The sequence below is a fragment of the Salmo salar genome, chromosome ssa01 (assembly GCF_905237065.1).
Source record: "Salmo salar chromosome ssa01, Ssal_v3.1, whole genome shotgun sequence".
NCBI lineage: Eukaryota > Metazoa > Chordata > Actinopteri > Salmoniformes > Salmonidae > Salmo > Salmo salar.
Genome location: NC_059442.1, coordinates 5,116,420 through 5,137,057, shown reverse-complemented (window position 1 = coordinate 5,137,057; position 20,638 = coordinate 5,116,420). Strand labels below are relative to the sequence as shown.

The 20,638-nt window shown below is 42.3% G+C and overlaps 1 protein-coding gene and 1 long non-coding RNA gene across 3 annotated transcripts; one reads left to right on the top strand and one right to left on the bottom strand.

The window, feature by feature from the left end:
• Positions 1-11,674: 11,674 nt before the first annotated feature.
• On the bottom strand, positions 11,675-18,600 carry LOC106600624 (tetratricopeptide repeat protein 9A). Of its 2 annotated transcripts, XR_001327884.2 has the most exons (4): positions 17,736-18,600; positions 17,265-17,447; positions 13,088-14,688; positions 11,675-12,934 (listed from the first exon to the last, which is right to left on the bottom strand). XR_001327884.2 is itself a non-coding variant. In XM_014192155.2 (3 exons), exons 1-3 carry the CDS (start codon positions 18,220-18,222, stop codon positions 14,606-14,608), a joined length of 753 nt encoding a protein of 250 aa, XP_014047630.1. In that variant the 5' UTR covers positions 18,223-18,600; the 3' UTR covers positions 12,953-14,605. The 2 variants fall into 2 exon arrangements, 1 of the variants encoding a protein (XP_014047630.1); XM_014192155.2 differs by lacking the exon at positions 11,675-12,934 and having other exon boundaries at positions 12,953-14,688.
• Positions 12,870-17,905, top strand: LOC123730543 (uncharacterized). Its single transcript, XR_006762016.1, has 3 exons — positions 12,870-12,958; positions 14,638-14,802; positions 17,709-17,905. It is a non-coding gene; the product is annotated as an uncharacterized lncRNA (long non-coding RNA).
• Positions 18,601-20,638: the final 2,038 nt, after the last annotated feature.

Genomic DNA, 20,638 nt, shown 5'->3' with positions numbered 1-20,638 from the left:
ACGTACACTAAGGCATTGTTGGCAGAATAGACGGATGTAGTTCAATACATGATTAATATAATTCACCAATACATTTATTGGTGGTCCCCCCCCCCCAAAAAAAATGTGCTATCAGGTTGTAAATCACAGTTTGTACATTGTTGTTTGCTGCCACCACCCATTCGGAATACACTGTTTCAGTTTCAATGACTCGATGTTTGACAACAAAAAAAACGGACGAATGTAACTATAAGGCTAATGTCAATACAATCAAACTATCAAGGGCAATGATCACACGTCAGTCATAATGTGGCTAATAGGCTAGCGTATCTATTGATGAAGCAAGTTAAAAACACAGGGCCTAACGTTAGCTAGCTATCTGCTGGGAGGAGTGAGGGACCTCATTTTTCCCCATCATCGTTTTTTTCGGTGGCCACAGCTCGAGAGAGAGCGAGATATACAGGTGTCATTTGGTTAGCTAGCAAGAAATATAAATCGCTTCGCTAGCTAGCTATGCTGAACTTGAACGACTGGTATCCAGTTAGCATATCTCTTGCATTTGTAAATTCACTCTGGCTATCTACTCCGATTTTAGAGCACTCTCGTCTGAATGAATTGTCTGAGAGCGTAGAATAACTCAAGAATGTACGAATGCGCAACACCCGCTGAATATGACCGGTGTTGGTAAATGTTGGCCAAAAAAAATGTTATTAAATTGTTGCCAGCAGCATAGTTAGTCACTAATGCGCTAGATAACATGGAAACATCCTAACCGGGATCTGTTAGGGTGAGTAAAATGGTCAGAGTGAAATATTCTCTCATTTGTGTCTGGAAGTAGCTAGCAAGCTAGCCAACGTTAGCCAGTTAGCTTGGATGCTTTAGAGCGAAACGCTCTGAATTTACGAACCCATCCTTAGTTGTCAATTAAATGCATTTGTCATAGATCAAATGGGTGGGAAGGCAAGTTCCCATCCAGTTGTCAAAAAACGTGGGTTGGAACAAGCATGCGTCATCGGCAGGCATCCTGCAGAAGTACGAGCAGGCTACTATTTCCCCATCGTTTATAGGTGCAATTTTGACAACCAACTAGCTGAAAAATGTTATCTAATGTTCCCTCCTTAGATTTGAGCTCATCTCGCTCTGGCTAGCATTAGTTGTTGATCTTGTTGTTGATGATGTGTATAACCGAGGGAGAGAGAGCCTACCTTTTCATGGATGTTTGATCAATAGGACTGTAAAAGTTCCCATATTTAATTTACATATTTACAGAAATACATTCAGGTATATTTTGTGGGGTTTTTTTAGGTTGTAATGATCTCAAGTCACACTGTTGCTACTTCCTGTAAACACACAGTCCAGTGCGAAGTGAATGATGACAGGTCCATATGGCAAATGGTTTATTTGCATAAAGGCCTACTGTCGCTCTGATTGGCTATGGCACACCGGTCTCCATAGACTCTGGTCCTGGATGAGACAGGTGTTTTTAATGAGGTTTTATGTACTGCAGTGTCTATTAATTGTCCAAAACGCACGGTTGCTTTCCCACTCTATATCGATATACAATTTTCAACAATGCCTTAATCTATGTCATTCCTAAACATTCTATGATTTTATAAAAATGTGAAAATGACCATATCTAAGCGCTTGTTTGTCAGAAAATGTTTTTGTTTATTTTTTAAATAAGTCATATTCTTCTTGTGGGTGTATATGAATAGATTGTAGTAAGATTTCATGTTGTTTAAAAACGCTGTCAGTTCCACTTTAGGCATACTGTAAATCCCTATGACAAGCTGATGCTATGGCTGAAGTTCTCTTGGCTGGGATGATGACTTGGATCCAGCGCAGGCCTAGGGCGCTGCTGATAACTTCACAAAGCTTTACCATTTTTATTTTGTATTCAAAAGTTCAAGATTGTGCATTTTAAACAAAAGTGCACTTTTGGGCAGCGTCATGAATGTAAAGCTTGTTTTGTTTGTTATTTCTCCATTTCTTCAGTGATATGTTCTTTTTTTCTGCAAGCAAAAACCTCAAATCTCTCTGTGTCACTTGATTGATTTGTATCTCGTCACTCTTGAATGTTTTCTGAGTGTTATAATGGCCTGCTGCTTGTGTTGCAGTCACACTTCCTTCCTTTTTGTTAGATCTCTGTAAGTATCAAGCACTCTATATATATTGCATCCCAAATGGCACCCTATTCCCTTTATAGTGCACTACTTTTGACCAGGGCCCAATAAGGGGCCCATTTGGGACCCATACTACATCTTCACCACGAAACACTTCCAGAAATATCCTGATAAAATGTGATGTTAGTAAATTTACACGTCACTTTACACCGCCCATCACCACAGGGCTTCAGTAAAATACACCGCCCATCACCACAGGGCTTCAGTAAAATACACCGCCCATCACCACAGGGCTTCAGTAAAATACACCGCCCATCACCACAGGGCTTCAGTAAAATACACCGCCCATCACCACAGGGCTTCAGTGACATGTATAGCTATAACCATATAGATATAAATATATCTCTATCAGGATTTGGTTCAATTCCAGTCAATTCAGGAAGTACATTGAAATTCCAATTCCAATTCTCTTCAATGCTTTTCTACAAGGATTTGGAATTGGGGACTTGGTTTACTTGATGAATTGACTGGAATTTAAATGGGATTGACCCCGACCCTGATCTCTGCATATATTGCTCTGATTATGCTTATTATAAAAAACATTGTATGTACTTTGTCTGAGGCCTGGGTATGTATGATCCATGACAATTATCAACAGAATATGTGCTGCAGTTTTTCAAGGTGAAACCTGTCTATTGTATAGCCTGTTTTTTGCTATCATAGCAACTCCTTGGCATTCATTGTCATGCCAAGAGCTCAAACAGAGGAGTATATTACAAAGCAGGATCCAACAGCTAACTTGCCTAAATATTCTGAAATATACTTTCTATTTCTTAGGAAGAGAAGCTTGAAATGGGTATAGTCTAACTGACTCAACAACCAAAAAAAACACAGATATAAGTTTAGCTTTCTTAAAGGCCCAGTGCATTCAAAAACGTGATTTTTTTTTTCCCCCCCCTGTGTTTTTATATATATTTCTACACTATGAGGTTGGAATAATACTGTGAAATCGTGAACATGATGATAATGCCCTTTTTAGTGTAAGAGCTGTTTGAAAAGACCGCCTGAAATTACAGCCTGTTTCATTGGGATGGCGTTTTGGGCATTCCATGGTGACATCACCAGGCGGTAAAAAAAAAAGAAGCCCCATTTAGACTTGTCCAATTTGGCCCCTCACTCAGATCACTTTCAGACAGTCCTAGCAAAATTCTTGCTTATTAAGAAATTGCTCTTTGACCAGTTTAATTGAAAACAATCACAGTAAGGTACTTAGTTGTTACCTAGAAATGATTTGATATCGAGATTAAAAAAATAAAAAAATGGTTGCATTGGTCCTTTAATGATCTAGAAAAATCTATTGTTTTTTATGGTTGTTTAACAAAGTTAGGGGCTGCCGGGAGCCTAGCGGTTAACAGCATTGGGCCAGTAACCGAAAGGTCGCTGGTTCGAATCCCTGAGCCGACGAGGTAAAAAAAAAATGGTCAATGTGCCCTTGAGCAAAGCACTTATCCATAATTTCTTCTGTAAGTCGCTCTGGATAACAATGTCTGCTAAATTATGTAAATGTTAGCTGGCTAACTCATTGAGCCTGCTAAGTATTATGCCCTCTGATCTGGGACCACTAGGCTAGGATCTGGGACCACTAGGCTAGGATCTATTGTCCATAGAGAAACATCTGTATTGTATATTACTAACGTATCTCATAAGCTATTGTTGAAATGATTGAAAATTGGATTCAATGTGTCCGTTGTGTTTTCGCGACGGACTTCACTGCATTTTGTCTTGACTGACCAAACCAATCGAAACAGGCCCTGGTGGCGTGTCATAGTTTTTAAAAAATTAATTAATTTATATTTTTCTTTTATTTATAATGCATTTATTTTGATTCTTTATTTATTTTTGTATTTATTTTGTTTTTCGCTTGCTTTTGAATATGTCTCTCGAGTGTTAGTTTCAAAATGTTCACAACGATTCTATTTGTGTCTTGTGTGTTTTAAAAGGGGCTCTGTCATTAAGCTGTATAGCAGGTTTGACAGGTGCAGCCGGGTTAGAAGTGAAAAAGGATGGAGTATACGTCAATGACATGCTCCCAGAGTTGAACTGAGGCTGGCTGTGAAACTTCCTGTTAAAAGCATTGCTTTCTATGGACACACCATATATTGTGTCTTCTTTAAAAGATAATCGATTGACAAACATGACTCTTTCAGTGTTAAATCTGTAAGTTCTCCAACAACCTTACAACCAGTTTCTAGACCACGTGTCCAACTCACTCCACAGAGCTGAGTGTCTGCAGGTTTTCACTCCTCCGCTGTACTTGATTGACAAATTAAAGTCACTGATTAGTGAGGAACTCTCCTCACCTGGTTGTCCAGGTCTCAGTAAGGAACTCCCCTCACCTGGTTGTCTAGGTCTCAGTAAGGAACTCTCCTCACCTGGTTGTCTAGGTCTCAGTAAGGAACTCTCCTCACCTGGTTGTCTAGGTCTCAGTAAGGAACTCTCCTCACCTGGTTGTCTAGGTCTCAGTAAGGAACTCTCCTCACCTGGTTGTCTAGGTCTCAGTAAGAAACTCTCCTCACCTGGTTGTCTAGGTCTCAGTAAGGAACTCTCCTCACCTGGTTGTCTAGGCCTTAATTGAAAGGAAAAACCAGCAGACACTAGCACCTCCATGGAGTGAGTTTGACACCCCTGGTCTAGACCCTGCAGTATCCTATAAACTGAGTTTCATGCTTCCTATCGACTGAGTTTCATGCTTCCTATCGACTGAGTTTCATGCTTCCTATCGACTGAGTTTCATGCTTCCTATCGACTGAGTTTCATGCTTCCTATCGACTGAGTTTCATGCTTCCTATCGACTGAGTTTCATGCTTCCTATCGACTGAGTTTCATGCTTCCTATCGACTGAGTTTCATGCTTCCTATCGACTGAGTTTCATGCGTTATTAGAATGTATCCAATGGGAATGCAGTGTGGAGAATGTACATAACAACTGACTGTTCTGCTCTATATAATAATGATTAAACCAACCTGGGTGCTTTACTCTAAAGATGTATTGTCCCTGGATTAATACATACGAACAGGGTTGGAGAGTCCTGGACTAGATAGATGTAAACCTACAGTAGGTATCTCTCCAGGAACAGGGTTGGAGAGCCCTGGACTAGATAGATGTAAACCTACAGTAGGTATCTCTCCAGGAACAGGGTTGGAGAGCCCTGGACTAGATAGATGTAAACCTACAGTAGGTATCTCTCCAGGAACAGGGTTGGAGAGTCCTGGACTAGATAGATGTAAACCTACAGTAGGTATCTCTCCAGGAACAGGGTTGGAGAGCCCTGATCTACGAGGTGTATTATATCCTTTACACATCTACAAGGTGTAGGCTGTATTTACAGAACATTATGGGTATTGTAGTATATTATGCTATGTAAGCTACTGTACTGTATCCGGAAACTGATACCATAGTCAATAATGGGAAATCTGTTTTTGAAATGGGAATATTATGCTATTGAGTAGAGACTGACTATTCACTGGAGAACCCTAGACTGACTATTCACTGGAGAACCCTAGACTGACTATTCACTGGAGAACCCTAGACTGACTATCCACTGGAGAACCCTAGACTGACTATCCACTGCCTGGAGAACCCTAGACTGACTATCCACTGCCTGGAGAACCCTAGACTGACTATTCACTGGAGAACCCTAGACTGACTATTCACTGGAGAGACAGACTGACTATTCACTGCCTGGAGAACACTAGACTGACTATCCACTGCCTGGAGAACCCTAGACTGACTATCCACTGCCTGGAGAACCCTAGACTGACTATCCACTGCCTGGAGAACCCGAGACTGACTATTCACTGGAGAACCCTAGACTGACTATTCACTGGAGAGACCTAGACTGACTATTCACTGGAGAACATCTAGTGACTTCAGATAGACTGGTTCTAGTGACTTCAGACAGACTGGTTCTGTTCCATTTGGTGACTTCAGATAGACTGGTTCTAGTGACTTCAGATAGACTGGTTCTAGTGACTTCAGAGAGACTGGTTCTGTTCCATCTAGTGACTTCAGATAGACTGGTTCTAGTGACTTCAGATAGACTGGTTCTGTTCCATTTGGTGACTTCAGATAGACTGGTTCTAGTGACTTCAGATAGACTGGTTCTGTTCCATCTAGTGACTTCAGATAGACTGGTTCTAGTGACTTCAGATAGACTGGTTCTGTTCCATCTAGTGACTTCAGATAGACTGGTTCTAGTGACTTCAGATAGACTGGTTCTAGTGACTTCAGATAGACTGGTTCTGTTCCATCTAGTGACTTCAGATAGACTGGTTCTGTTCCATCTAGTGACTTCAGATAGACTGGTTCTAGTGACTTCAGATAGACTGGTTCTGTTCCATCTAGTGACTTCAGACAGACTTGTTCTAGTGACTTCAGATAGACTGGTTCTGTTCCATCTAGTGACTTCAGATAGACTGGTTCTAGTGACTTCAGATAGACTGGTTCTGTTTCATCTAGTGACTTCAGATAGACTGGTTCTAGTGACTTCAGATAGACTGGTTCTGTTCCATCTAGTGACTTCAGATAGACTGGTTCTGTTTCATCTAGTGACTTCAGATAGACTGGTTCTAGTGACTTCAGATATACTGGTTCTTTTCCATCTAGTGACTTCAGATAGACTGGTTCTAGTGACTTCAGATGGACTGGTTCTGTTCCATCTAGTGTCTTCAGATAGACTGGTTCTGGTGACTTCAGATAGACTGGTTCTGGTGACTTCAGATAGACTGGTTCTGTTCCATCTAGTGACTTCAGATAGACTGGTTCTGTTTCATCTAGTGACTTCAGATAGACTGGTTCTAGTGACTTCAGATATACTGGTTCTGTTCCATCTAGTGACTTCAGATAGACTGGTTCTAGTGACTTCAGATGGACTGGTTCTGTTCCATCTAGTGTCTTCAGATAGACTGGTTCTGGTGACTTCAGATAGACTGGTTCTGTTTCATCTAGTGACTTCAGATAGACTGGTTCTGTTTCATCTAGTGACTTCAGATAGACTGGTTCTGTTTCATCTAGTGACTTCAGATAGACTGGTTCTAGTGACTTCAGACAGACTGGTTCTGTTCCATTTGGTGATTTCAGATAGACTGGTTCTAGTGACTTCAGATAGGCTGGTTCTGTTTCATCTAGTGACTTCAGATAGACTGGTTCTAGTGACTTCAGATAGACTGGTTCTGTTCCATCTAGTGACTTCAGATAGACTGGTTCTGTTCCATCTAGTGAATTCAGATAGACTGGTTCTAGTGACTTCAGATAGACTGGTTCTGTTCCATCTAGTGACTTCAGATAGACTGGTTCTAGTGACTTCAGATAGACTGGTTCTGTTCCATCTAGTGTCTTCAGATAGACTGGTTCTAGTGACTTCAGATAGACTGGTTCTGGTGACTTCAGATAGACTGGTTCTGGTGACTTCAGATAGACTGGTTCTGTTCCATCTAGTGACTTCAGATAGACTGGTTCTGTTTCATCTAGTGACTTCAGATAGACTGGTTCTAGTGACTTCAGATAGGCTGGTTCTGTTTCATCTAGTGACTTCAGACAGACTGGTTCTAGTGACTTCAGATAGACTGGTTCTGTTTCATCTAGTGACTTCAGATAGACTGGTTCTAGTGACTTCAGATAGACTGGTTCTGTTCCATCTAGTGACTTCAGATAGACTGGTTCTAGTGACTTCAGATAGACTGGTTCTAGTGACTTCAGATAGACTGGTTCTGTTTCATCTAGTGACTTCAGGTAGACTGGTTCTAGTGACTTCAGATAGACTGGTTCTAGTGACTTCAGATAGACTGGTTCTGTTCCATCTAGTGACTTCAGATAGACTGGTTCTAGTGACTTCAGATAGACTGGTTCTAGTGACTTCAGATAGACTGGTTCTGGTGACTTCAGATAGACTGGTTCTAGTGACTTCAGATAGACTGGTTCTGTTTCATCTAGTGACTTCAGATAGACTGGTTCTAGTGACTTCAGATAGACTGGTTCTAGTGACTTCAGATAGACTGGTTCTGTTTCATCTAGTGACGTCAGATAGACTGGTTCTAGTGACTTCAGATATACTGGTTCTGTTCCATCTAGTGACTTCAGATAGACTGGTTCTAGTGACTTCAGATAGACTGGTTCTAGTGACTTCAGATAGACTGGTTCTGTTCCATCTAGTGACTTCAGATAGACTGGTTCTAGTGACTTCAGATAGACTGGTTCTAGTGACTTCAGATAGACTGGTTCTAGTGACTTCAGATAGACTGGTTCTAGTGACTTCAGATAGACTGGTTCTGTTTCATCTAGTGACTTCAGATAGACTGGTTCTAGTGACTTCAGATATACTGGTTCTGTTCCATCTAGTGACTTCAGATAGACTGGTTCTAGTGACTTCAGACAGACTGGTTCTGTTCCATTTGGTGACTTCAGATAGACTGGTTCTAGTGACTTCAGATAGACTGGTTCTGTTCCATTTGGTGACTTCAGATAGACTGGTTCTAGTGACTTCAGATAGGCTGGTTCTGTTTCATCTAGTGACTTCAGATAGACTGGTTCTGTTCCATCTAGTGTCTTCAGATAGACTGGTTCTAGTGACTTCAGATAGACTGGTTCTAGTGACTTCAGATAGACTGGTTCTGTTCCATCTAGTGTCTTCAGATAGACTGGTTCTAGTGACTTCAGATAGACTGGTTCTAGTGACTTCAGATAGACTGGTTCTAGTGACTTCAGATAGACTGGTTCTAGTGACTTCAGATAGGCTGGTTCTGTTCCATCTAGTGACTTCAGATAGACTGGTTCTAGTGACTTCAGATAGACTGGTTCTAGTGACTTCAGATAGACTGGTTCTGTTCCATCTAGTGACTTCAGATAGACTGGTTCTAGTGACTTCAGATAGACTGGTTCTGTTCCATCTAGTGACTTCAGACAGACTTGTTCTAGTGACTTCAGATAGACTGGTTCTGTTCCATCTAGTGACTTCAGATAGACTGGTTCTAGTGACTTCAGATAGACTGGTTCTGTTCCATCTAGTGACTTCAGATAGACTGGTTCTGTTTCATCTAGTGACTTCAGATAGACTGGTTCTAGTGACTTCAGATATACTGGTTCTTTTCCATCTAGTGACTTCAGATAGACTGGTTCTAGTGACTTCAGATAGACTGGTTCTAGTGACTTCAGATAGACTGGTTCTGTTCCATCTAGTGTCTTCAGATAGACTGGTTCTAGTGACTTCAGATAGACTGGTTCTGGTGACTTCAGATAGACTGGTTCTGGTGACTTCAGATAGACTGGTTCTGTTCCATCTAGTGACTTCAGATAGACTGGCTCTGTTTCATCTAGTGACTTCAGATAGACTGGTTCTAGTGACTTCAGACAGACTGGTTCTGTTTCATCTAGTGACGTCAGATAGACTGGTTCTAGTGACTTCAGATAGACTGGTTCTGTTCCATCTAGTGACTTCAGATAGACTGGTTCTGTTTCATCTAGTGACTTCAGATAGACTGGTTCTAGTGACTTCAGATAGACTGGTTCTGTTTCATCTAGTGACGTCAGATAGACTGGTTCTAGTGACTTCAGATATACTGGTTCTGTTCCATCTAGTGACTTCAGATAGACTGGTTCTAGTGACTTCAGATAGACTGGTTCTAGTGACTTCAGATAGACTGGTTCTAGTGACTTCAGATAGACTGGTTCTGTTTCATCTAGTGACTTCAGATAGACTGGTTCTAGTGACTTCAGATATACTGGTTCTGTTCCATCTAGTGACTTCAGATAGACTGGTTCTGTTTCATCTAGTGACTTCAGATAGACTGGTTCTAGTGACTTCAGATAGACTGGTTCTGGTGACTTCAGATAGACTGGTTCTAGTGACTTCAGATAGACTGGTTCTGTTCCATCTAGTGTCTTCAGATAGACTGGTTCTAGTGACTTCAGATAGACTGGTTCTGGTGACTTCAGATAGACTGGTTCTGGTGACTTCAGATAGACTGGTTCTAGTGACTTCAGATAGACTGGTTCTGTTCCATCTAGTGACTTCAGATAGACTGGTTCTAGTGACTTCAGATAGACTGGTTCTGTTCCATCTAGTGACTTCAGATAGACTGGTTCTAGTGACTTCAGATAGACTGGTTCTGTTCCATCTAGTGACTTCAGATAGACTGGTTCTAGTGACTTCAGATAGACTGGTTCTAGTGACTTCAGATAGACTGGTTCTGGTGACTTCAGATAGACTGGTTCTGTTCCATTTGGTGACTTCAGATAGACTGGTTCTAGTGACTTCAGATAGACTGGTTCTAGTGACTTCAGATAGACTGGTTCTGGTGACTTCAGAGACTGGTTCTAGTGACTTCAGATAGACTGGTTCTAGTGACTTCAGATAGACTGGTTCTGTTTCATCTAGTGACTTCAGATAGACTGGTTCTGTTCCATCTAGTGACTTCAGATAGACTGGTTCTGTTTCATCTAGTGACTTCAGATAGACTGGTTCTAGTGACTTCAGACAGACTGGTTCTGTTCAATTTGGTGACTTCAGATAGACTGGTTCTAGTGACTTCAGATAGACTGGTTCTGTTTCATCTAGTGACTTCAGATAGACTGGTTCTAGTGACTTCAGATAGACTGGTTCTAGTGACTTCAGATAGACTGGTTCTAGTGACTTCAGATATACTGGTTCTGTTCCATCTAGTGACTTTAGATAGACTGGTTCTAGTGACTTCAGATAGGCTGGTTCTGTTTCATCTAGTGACTTCAGATAGACTGGTTCTAGTGACTTCAGATAGACTGGTTCTAGTGACTTCAGATAGACTGGTTCTGTTCCATCTAGTGACTTCAGATAGACTGGTTCTAGTGACTTCAGATAGACTGGTTCTAGTGACTTCAGATAGACTGGTTCTGTTCCATCTAGTGACTTCAGATAGACTGGTTCTAGTGACTTCAGATAGACTGGTTCTAGTGACGTCAGATAGACTGGTTCTAGTGACTTCAGATAGACTGGTTCTAGTGACTTCAGATAGACTGGTTCTGTTCCATCTAGTGACTTCAGATAGACTGGTTCTAGTGACTTCAGATAGACTGGTTCTAGTGACTTCAGATAGACTGGTTCTAGTGACTTCAGATAGGCTGGTTCTGTTTCATCTAGTGACTTCAGATAGACTGGTTCTAGTGACTTCAGATAGACTGGTTCTAGTGACTTCAGATAGACTGGTTCTAGTGACTTCAGATAGACTGGTTCTGTTCCATCTAGTGACTTCAGATAGACTGGTTCTAGTGACGTCAGATAGACTGGTTCTAGTGACTTCAGATAGACTGGTTCTAGTGACTTCAGATAGACTGGTTCTGTTCCATCTAGTGACTTCAGATAGACTGGTTCTAGTGACTTCAGATAGACTGGTTCTAGTGACTTCAGATAGACTGGTTCTAGTGACTTCAGATAGACTGGTTCTAGTGACTTCAGATAGACTGGTTCTGTTCCATTTGGTGACTTCCTTCCTAGCCTTGTTGCAGTGTGGCAATGTGTGCATCCCAAATGGCACCCTATTCCCTATGGGCCCTGGTCTAAAGTAGTGCACTTTTGGCATATGGCACCATTTCAGACACTGCTAAACCATTCAGTTCAATAACCAGGCAGTTCAATGACAAGGCAGGCTCATTATAATCTGTCTCACCATGAGAACTACCAAGAGGAGAAGGTATGTGTGGAGTCATCCTCTCACTCAGCTATGCGCTTCTCTTCTCGTTCAGTTAAGTAAGAGATATTACCATAACAGACAATGTTTCTATTTGAATGTGTTCTGTTGAACGATTGAAGTAATTTGAGAATTCTACGTTTTTTAATTTGTTTTATTTTGCAACCTCTCTTTATAGAGAGCCATGGTATTAATGTGATTGGTTGGCATGTGCTTTTAATAGTTTTAGAGCCTAATTTGATGATACTAAAGCATGTGCAATACAAAAACAATGACTGTAATCGAGAATATAAGTCGAACACCTTTATAATGTAACAGTTGTGTTTTCTTAAAGATACTCTTGTACAATGAATTTCCCTGCTTGCATTTACAAACAAACAAAAAACACAATTCGCTTTGCTATTATACAATTAAAACAAATACAGAAAGCATTTTATTTTATAAAGTAAGCTAGCCTTTTTTCATATTTTGCGACATGCTTCTTTTTAAAGTGTCATGACAATGAGCAAATATGTGCCCTTACAATGTAAACACGGTTAAATTCAATCTCTAAATATAGTCTTTACATATCTATTATAGGTAATGGTAATACCCATGTATTAACGTGACTTGCCAAAGATTTTAAAATCTAAATCATCTATAAATATAAAAACAAAAACAAGTGTTAGTTCAGTTTCTAACAGTGGGAGGTTGGGAAAAAAAGTGATTCCTTAGCCTCGTTTATACCTCGGGGCTCCCGAGTGGCACAGCGGTCTAAGGCACTGCATCGCAGTGCTAGGGGCGTCACTACAGACCCGGGTTCGATCCCAGGCTGTGTCGAAAGCCGACCGTGACCGGGAGTCCCATAGGGCGGTGCACAGTTGGCCCAGCGTCGTCCGGGTTAGGGGAGGGCTTGGCTGGCCCGGGATGTCCTTGTCCCATTGCACGCTGACACGTTCACCAGGTGTACGGTGTTTGCTCCGACACATTGGTGCGGGTTGGCTTCCGGGTTAAATGGGCAGTGTGTCAAGAAACAGTGTGGCTTGGCAGGGTTGTGTTTCCGGAGGATGCATGGCTCTCAACCTTCGACCTCTCCCGAGTCCGTACAGGAGTTGCAGTGATGGGAAAAGACTGTAACTGCCAATTGTCGGAGAAAAAGAGGTAAAATTTTTTAAAAACCTTTTAAAAATCCAGAACCATCTACATTTGTAAGATATATTTAGACACAATGCCTGTCAGAGGCCGTGTCTAGACTTGACAGTTCATGATCACAGAGTTCTGATCACCTACATTTAAATGTCTACCGTGTCCACAGTGTGTCCTGATTCCCTTTTCCTGCGCTATATTCAAATTCTCCAAACGGTGGAATAGGCAAAATATGATACTGTAGTAGCTAACTAGCCAGCTAAACCTCTGTAGTTAGCCAGCGATCTCGTAAGCAACGCTGAAAGGGATTGTAAAAGGGTTCGTATAACTTTAGCCCCCCCCAAAAAAATAAATAATGTTTAACAAATATTAGCTAACTCGCTAGCATTTATGAGTCCAGCAAACACGTTCCTCACACGCTAGAAACGTATTTCCTCCGACGTTATAATGAAAAGGAAAACCTCTCGTTCCCAAAACACGTTTTCTGGAGACTTGTGGGAGGAGTGCTGATGACGTCGACCACTGTACGCGTTTCTGTTAACGTCCAGACTGAGGAGAAATCCGAACACAATACCGAAGTAGTCAACCAGATCTGAACACAATCCTGAAGTAGTCAACCAGATCTGAACACAATCCTGAAGTAGTCAACCAGATCTGAACACAATCCTGAAGTAGTCAACCAGATCCGAACACAATCAGGCCACAAAGCGACTTTGGTGCGTCTAGACCCGTCTTTTCAATGAGAGCTTCGTATTCTGATAGCAGAAGTCGCATGTAAGTATCAAGTGTAGACACGACCCGGGCTACCTCCGGAGAAGATCTAATCACAATAACAATGGGCTTTTAATTGTCTACACCTGTCTAAAAATGTGGGCAACATCGGAATGTGGACAAGATCTGGACAAAGAACACATGGTAGAACCGGGTATAAACGGGGCCCCAGGTGTTAGAAACACATCTTGTGTGAAGGAGGGAGGGCAGGTGCTAGCCTAATTTATCCAGTCACAGTAGTCACTTACAGCCAAATGCTTCATTCAGTGTTTTCTGTTACTATGTCACCATCAGAAGTGTTGTTGGCCTTATTTACACTTTGTGCAATGTTTTGACTGGCAGTGCTGTGCATTATCCATCTGACTCCATGTTGACCAACTAAGTAACAGACATAAACTTTGGAGATATTGACCATCACCAAACGGCAGCTGCACCGTTTCAGTTGTATAAACTGTAAAATACACCAATTGGTATGAATCACATCATTTTACATTTACATTTTAGTCATTTAGCAGACGCTCTTATCCAGAGCGATCGAAGTAATTTACGGAGTAATTGGCAGGAAGAATAAGAAGATGAATAAAAGTGGCTGTGCATATCTGTAAATATCCTTTAAAACACCAAGGCCAGGATTCAATCCAAGCACGCTTGTACAATGCAGCTTTTAAAAGGTAATGTTACCGCATTTACAGATATTGTATTCAAGGTAAGCACTGCAGATATCGGCTCAATTGGAAATTACCAATAAATGTCAAGCGCGGTTTCGGGATTGAATCCCGGCACAAGACTCGTGGTGTACTAGGTCTGGCTGGCACATGAAGAAAGTACACATTTTACGTGAAGTGAGAAGTGAGTTAGTTATTAAAACAGGAAGTGAGTTGGTTGGTTGTTTTATGTGGTCTCTTTCTTCTCCTTCTGGGCAGAACGACGGATCTTCATCTCAGTCAGCTGGATGTAACGGAGAACGTTGGTGTCTGGAATACAAAGACAGAAAAAGGCTGCTTTATCAAAAAAAAACATTCTTTATTATCTTCTGTTCAAGCAGGAAGCATACGATTTCCATCCAATTGGAATTTGCTGACATCCAGGTAAACTTTGGGGTCACTGTCAAATTAATGTCATTGTCGTGACATTACTTGAATTAATGTGATGACTGTTATTTATCTAATCAACTAACTACTAACTAATCATGTAACAATTAACTCATTAGGAATTTGGGGCACCACGGAAGAAGTGGTTTAACGAGTTACCATCTCCCGAATTAAACTCTAAAGATATATGAGTTATATATTGATAACAGTCATTTATTAATCATTACATCATATCAGTCTCATTCTGAACGTCACACAGACTTCTTGAATCCGCAAGAACCCCCAACCTTTTCTGATTATTCAGTTCCACACAAAATGTATTTAATTATTTATTTACTAACTAATAACATAGAATACACACTTACATGAAACAAAAGTCCCTAGTGGACTGACAAGATATAACGGCTTGTTACACAATGGAGAAGGGGTCTGGCTATCTGTAAGCCATTTGCCAAAGCTGATCTGAGGCCTTTGATCCTCGAACCAGGAGAGTCATGACACCATGCACAAATACAAACGCAACATGTAAAGTATTGGTCCCATGTTTCATGAGCTGAAATAAAAGATGTAATAAAAAATGTGCCATACGCACAAAAAGCTTATTTCTATCACATTTTGTGCACAAATTTGTTTCCATCCCTGTCAGTAGGCATTTCTCCTTTGCCAAGATAACCCAACCACCACCAGACAGGTGTGGCATATCAAGAAGCTGATTAAACAACATGATCATTACACAGTTTTATGCAGTTTTGTCACACAACACAATGCCAGAGATGTCTCAAGTTTTGAGGGAGCGTGCAATTGGCATGATGACTGCAGGAATGTCCCCCAGAGTTGTTACCAGAGAATTTAATGTTCATTTCTCTACCATAAGCCGCCTTCAATGTAATTTTTTGAGAATTTGACAGTACGTCCAACCGGCCTCACAACCCGCAGACCACGTGTAACCACGCCAACCCTGGACCTCCACATCCGGTTTCTTCACCTGCGGGATCGTCTGACACCAGACACCTGGACAGCTGATGAAACTGGGGTTTCCACAACCGAAGAAATGTTGCACAAACTGTCAGAACCCGTCACAGGGAAGCTCATCTGCAGGCTCGTCGTCCTCACCAGGGTCTTGACCTGACTGAAGTTCCGCATCATAACCGATTTCAATGGGCAACTGTTCACCTTCAATGGCCACTGGCAGCTGGAGAAGTGTGTTCTTCATGGATGAATCAACTGTACCTGGCAGATGGCAGGCGTAGTATGGTGTAGTGTGGGCAAGTGGTTTGCTGATGTCAATGTTGTGAACAGAGTGCCCCATTTTGGCGGTACGGTTATGGTATGGGCAGGCGTCGTAACTGACTTCAATGGGCAACTTTGATGACCACTGGCACGCTGGAGAAGTGTGCTCTTCACGGATGAATCCCGGTTTCAACTGTACCTGGCAGATGGCAGACAGCGTGTATGGTGTCTTGTGGGCGAGCGGTTTGCTGATGTCAACGTTGTGAACAGAGTGCCCCATGGTGGCGGTGGGGTTATGGTATGGGCAGGGATAAGCTACAGACAACAAACACAATTGCATTTTATCAATGGCAATTTGAATGCACAGAGATACCGTGACGAGATCCTGATGTCGTGCCATTCATCCGTCGCCATCACCTCATGTTTCAGCATGATAATGCACGGCCCCATGTCGCAAGGATCTGTACACAATTCCTAGAAGCTGAACATGTCCCGGTTCTTCCATGGCCTTGGTACTCACCAGACATGTCACCTACTGAGCATGTTTGGGATGCTCTGGATTGACGTTTATGACAGAGCGTTACAGTTTCCGCCAATATCCAGAAACTTCACACAGCCATTGAAGAGGAGTGGGACAACATTCCACAAGCCACAATCAACAGCCTGATCAACTCTATGTGAAGGAGATGTGTCGCGCTGCATGAGGCAAATGGTGGTCACACCAGATACTGACTGGTTTTCTGATCCACGCCCCTACCTTTCTTTTCTACGGTATCTGTGACCAACAGATGCATATCTGTATTCCCAGTCATGTGAAATCCATAGATTAGGGCATCATTCATTTATTTTAATTGACTGCTTTCCTTATATGAACTGTAAGTCAGTAAAATCTATGAAATTGTTGCATGTTGCGTTTATATTTTTGTTCAGTGTATATTATATCTATATATTACATTATTATTCCATTATAATTCTTGATTACTTCAAAAGTACCTGTCTCAAATATACCTCTGTAAAGAAAGAAGCTTTTTGAAATTCCAACACAGGACTTGTTTCAGAATTGATTGATCAAATTGAATGACATATGAAATGTGCATAGGTAGAATCTCAATTGGATTTGTTTAATTCCTCAAAATCCTCTCCTCGCCTCCTTTTGAAAAAGCTCAAATGTAACGGAGGAGGAGCAGCGAGTAGTCAGAGGTGGAATTGAGAAAAGGCCTAATCCTCACCCGCTGGCTGCTGTTTGTGGGACTCCTTGAGGTAGTGTAGAGCCTTGTGGAAGTCTCCTAGGTGATAGTAGGCCACCCCAGAGCGATACAGAGCCTTGAAGTGGTCCCCTTCCTTACGCAGCACCTTCAGACAATAGTCCTTCACACGCTCATAGTTAACCAGCTCCATGTGCAACAGGCACGCTGAGAGGACAGAAAGACGGGTATTATCAAAACAAGAATTGAGACCGTTCATTTGAATTTGGTCAAACAGGAATTCAGTCTAAATGGCTACAGACAGTATGAATGTAAATGTAAATCTTCATGCCTAAGTTTGACAGCAGGATTAATACAATTCTAAACAGGTGGTGGTGATGATGATGATGGTGATGATGGTGATGTAAAGCATTAATAAACCATCAAGTCTGCAGCCTATAATATGTGCCCTGTTTCTTTTCATAACAGAAAAATGATGTAATGATCATCATGTACCTGCCAGACTGTTGTAACATTCCAGCTCGGCGTTCTCCATGGCACCTTTCTGCTCGTCTGTCAGGCTGTCTGGCTTGGTTATAGTAGGCAGCACAGAGGAAGGAGACTTAGAGCTGGCATCAGGGTCTCCCAGCACCCGGCACAACCCCTTCATCTCTAATAAAGCGCGGTGGTACTTGCCAATCGCTTCCCGGTACTTCTTATCCTTGTAACACTGTGTGCCTTGAGTCTTGAAATCGATGGCGCGCTTCACAACGTCCGCGGGTTCGGACCGTTCGGAATAAGGCGGTTTGACAGGTACACCGCCGTGCTGGTGCTGCCGGCCGCTATGTTGCTGGTGCCGGGCATCCCTTGGTCTATTAGCGGGAGGCTGAGCATACTGTAGCAGCTTCGGGGCACCACTGACGTTGAGGCCGCCCGTCACCGTTCCACCATCCACTCTACAAATACCATCATATCCAGTCTGGTTTACGCTCATCTTCTCCATAATAAATGATCTAGGCTATTCGACGCCCTTTACACTCAAATGATATCCGTCCCAATGTATGACTGGTTTTTCACGGGGAAATATATCGATTCAGTCCCGCGTCATGCTACCGCTGTATTCGTGCTGTCTTCGTGCATCCCCCCAGCTATTTTCTTGTGTCGCAACGTAGCCTTGCGCTAGGCAAGACTGGCGCACGCACGCCTGGACCCTCGCTCGCCCGCTATATCTTCGGTAACAGTGGATTCGATCGTGGGTTCATCCGACCCTCTCTCTTCATATAATCAGAATTATAGAATCTCTGCATGAGTTTCTTTCGACAGGCTGATGCGGGAACACCTCGCTTCAGAGCCAGTGGCGGTTCTAGACTATTTCAACTCGGGGGGGCCAAGCTGGGGCCAGTTGTACTGTTCGAGGGGCCAGTTACATTAGAAGTTATTGTTGTCATATCGTTTTCTTCACTGCATTGGGCAGGCAAAAGACCATGTTCATAATCATTAGTGTTCCGCGTTGCCACTGTCTAATAACTGATGTAAAAAAATGATGATAGCAAAAATGTGTTATGTAAAAATTATTTCATACTCCACATTTAGGGGGGCCACAAGGGCTTCCAAAATTGTTGTCACAGGGGTACTGTTGTCACAGGGGCACTGCCCCCCCGCCCCCCCCAGAACCGCTAGTGTTCAGAGCCTGTAGCCTGAATAGAGCATGGTTCCCCAGCAGGCGGCCCGAGGGTTTTATTTTCTGAGCAAAAATGAATACAAAAATAAAAATAAATACATTTCGTTGTTGGACATAAAATACTGTAAGATCACCAGGAAATCCGCTCAAAGTGATTTTAATTTAGGAAATCTGTTCCCAAGTAGACCTATTGTCACAAATAAATAGATGGGCATATGTGATCGTATCTCACTGTAAGAAAGGTTTGAAATTATTCTGTTTTTGTCAAATACTTTATCTGTTTGGGATTATTGCAGTCAATTTGCATTATTTATAACTATGTTCCGGTTCTGCCCAAGGAAAAATCGTCCCAAGGTTGAACGCAATTGGGAACCCCTGCAATAGACATTATCTCTCAGGCCCATATCTATACTGCCAGGGGGGCCTGAGCGATAAAGGGCCCAAGAGATGATGCCTGAACTCGTCCCACCAGTAGGTGACAGCCTGAGAGATTATGTCTGCATACCCCTCTCTGTAGCCTATCTCATTTTACATTGACGATTTACACATTTAGCAGACAATATTAACCAGAGGGATTTACAGTTAGTGCATTAATTTTAAGATAGCTAGTTGGGACAACCACATATCAAAGGCATAGCAAGTACACTTTTCCTCAATAAAGTAGTTTTCAACAAGGGGTGCTTTCGGTAAGGAGGGGCAGTTCCTCTTGATGTTCCGTAGGTAAGCACCATGGTCTTGTAGTGGATGTGATCTTCGACAGGAAGCCGGGGGATTGTGTGGAGGAGCAGGGTGACATAAGGACTTTGAGCGTGCAGGCCTTCCCCGGAGGAAGAGCAGCACCGTCTTGTCGAGCTGTTGAGCTTGAGGTGGTGGGCCGACATCCAAGCTGAGATATCTGCCAGACACGCAGAGATGGGTGTCGCCCACCTGGCTGGGGGAAGGAGAAAAGTAGTTGAGTGTCAACCTCATAGCAAAGACAGGAGAGACCATGTGAGGATATGACGGAACTGAGTGGCTTAGTGTATAGAGAGAAGAGGAGAAGGCCTAGAACCAAGCACCACATCCAGACAGTTATTTAGTCTACAGGTCTACTATTCAGCCCCCAGACAGTTATTTAGTCAGTAGGTCTACTATTCAGCCCCCAGACAGTTATTTAGTCTACAGGTCTACTATTCAGCCCCCAGACAGTTATTTAGTCAGTAGGTCTACTATTCAGCCCCCAGACAGTTATTTAGTCAGTAGGTCTACTATTCAGCTTCAGCACCCAGACAGTTATTTAGTCTACAGGTCTACTATTCAGCCCCCAGACAGTTATTTAGTCAGTAGGTCTACTATTCAGCACCCAGACAGTTATTTAGTCTACAGGTCTACTATTCAGCTTCAGCCCCAGACAGTTATTTAGTCTACAGGTCTACTATTCAGCCCCCAGACAGTTATTTAGTCTACAGGTCTATTATTCAGCTTCAGCCCCCAGACAGTTATTTAGTCAGTAGGTCTACTATTCAGCCCCCAGACAGTTATTTAGTCAGTAGGTCTATTATTCAGCCCCCAGACAGTTTTTTAGTCAGTAGGTCTACTATTCAGCCCCCAGACAGTTATTTAGTCTACAGGTCTACTATTCAGCACCCAGACAGTTATTTAGTCAGTAGGTCTATTATTCAGCACCACCCCAGACTGCAAATAACTATCCCAAATAGACACTGACCACTGAAGTGCAGTTGTTTGGGTGTGTCTAGAA

Excerpts from the sequence above, each read along its gene's own strand:
- LOC106600624 (XM_014192155.2), bottom strand. The coding sequence starts at position 18,222 with ATGGAGAAGATGAGCGTAAACCAGACTGGATATGATGGTATTTGTAGA. Across the intron at positions 17,448-17,735 it reads ATGTTACAACAGTCTGGCAG|CGTGCCTGTTGCACATGGAG; the intron begins GTACATGATGAT and ends CTGTCCTCTCAG. Across the intron at positions 14,689-17,264 it reads CCACAAACAGCAGCCAGCGG|ACACCAACGTTCTCCGTTAC; the intron begins GTGAGGATTAGG and ends TTTGTATTCCAG.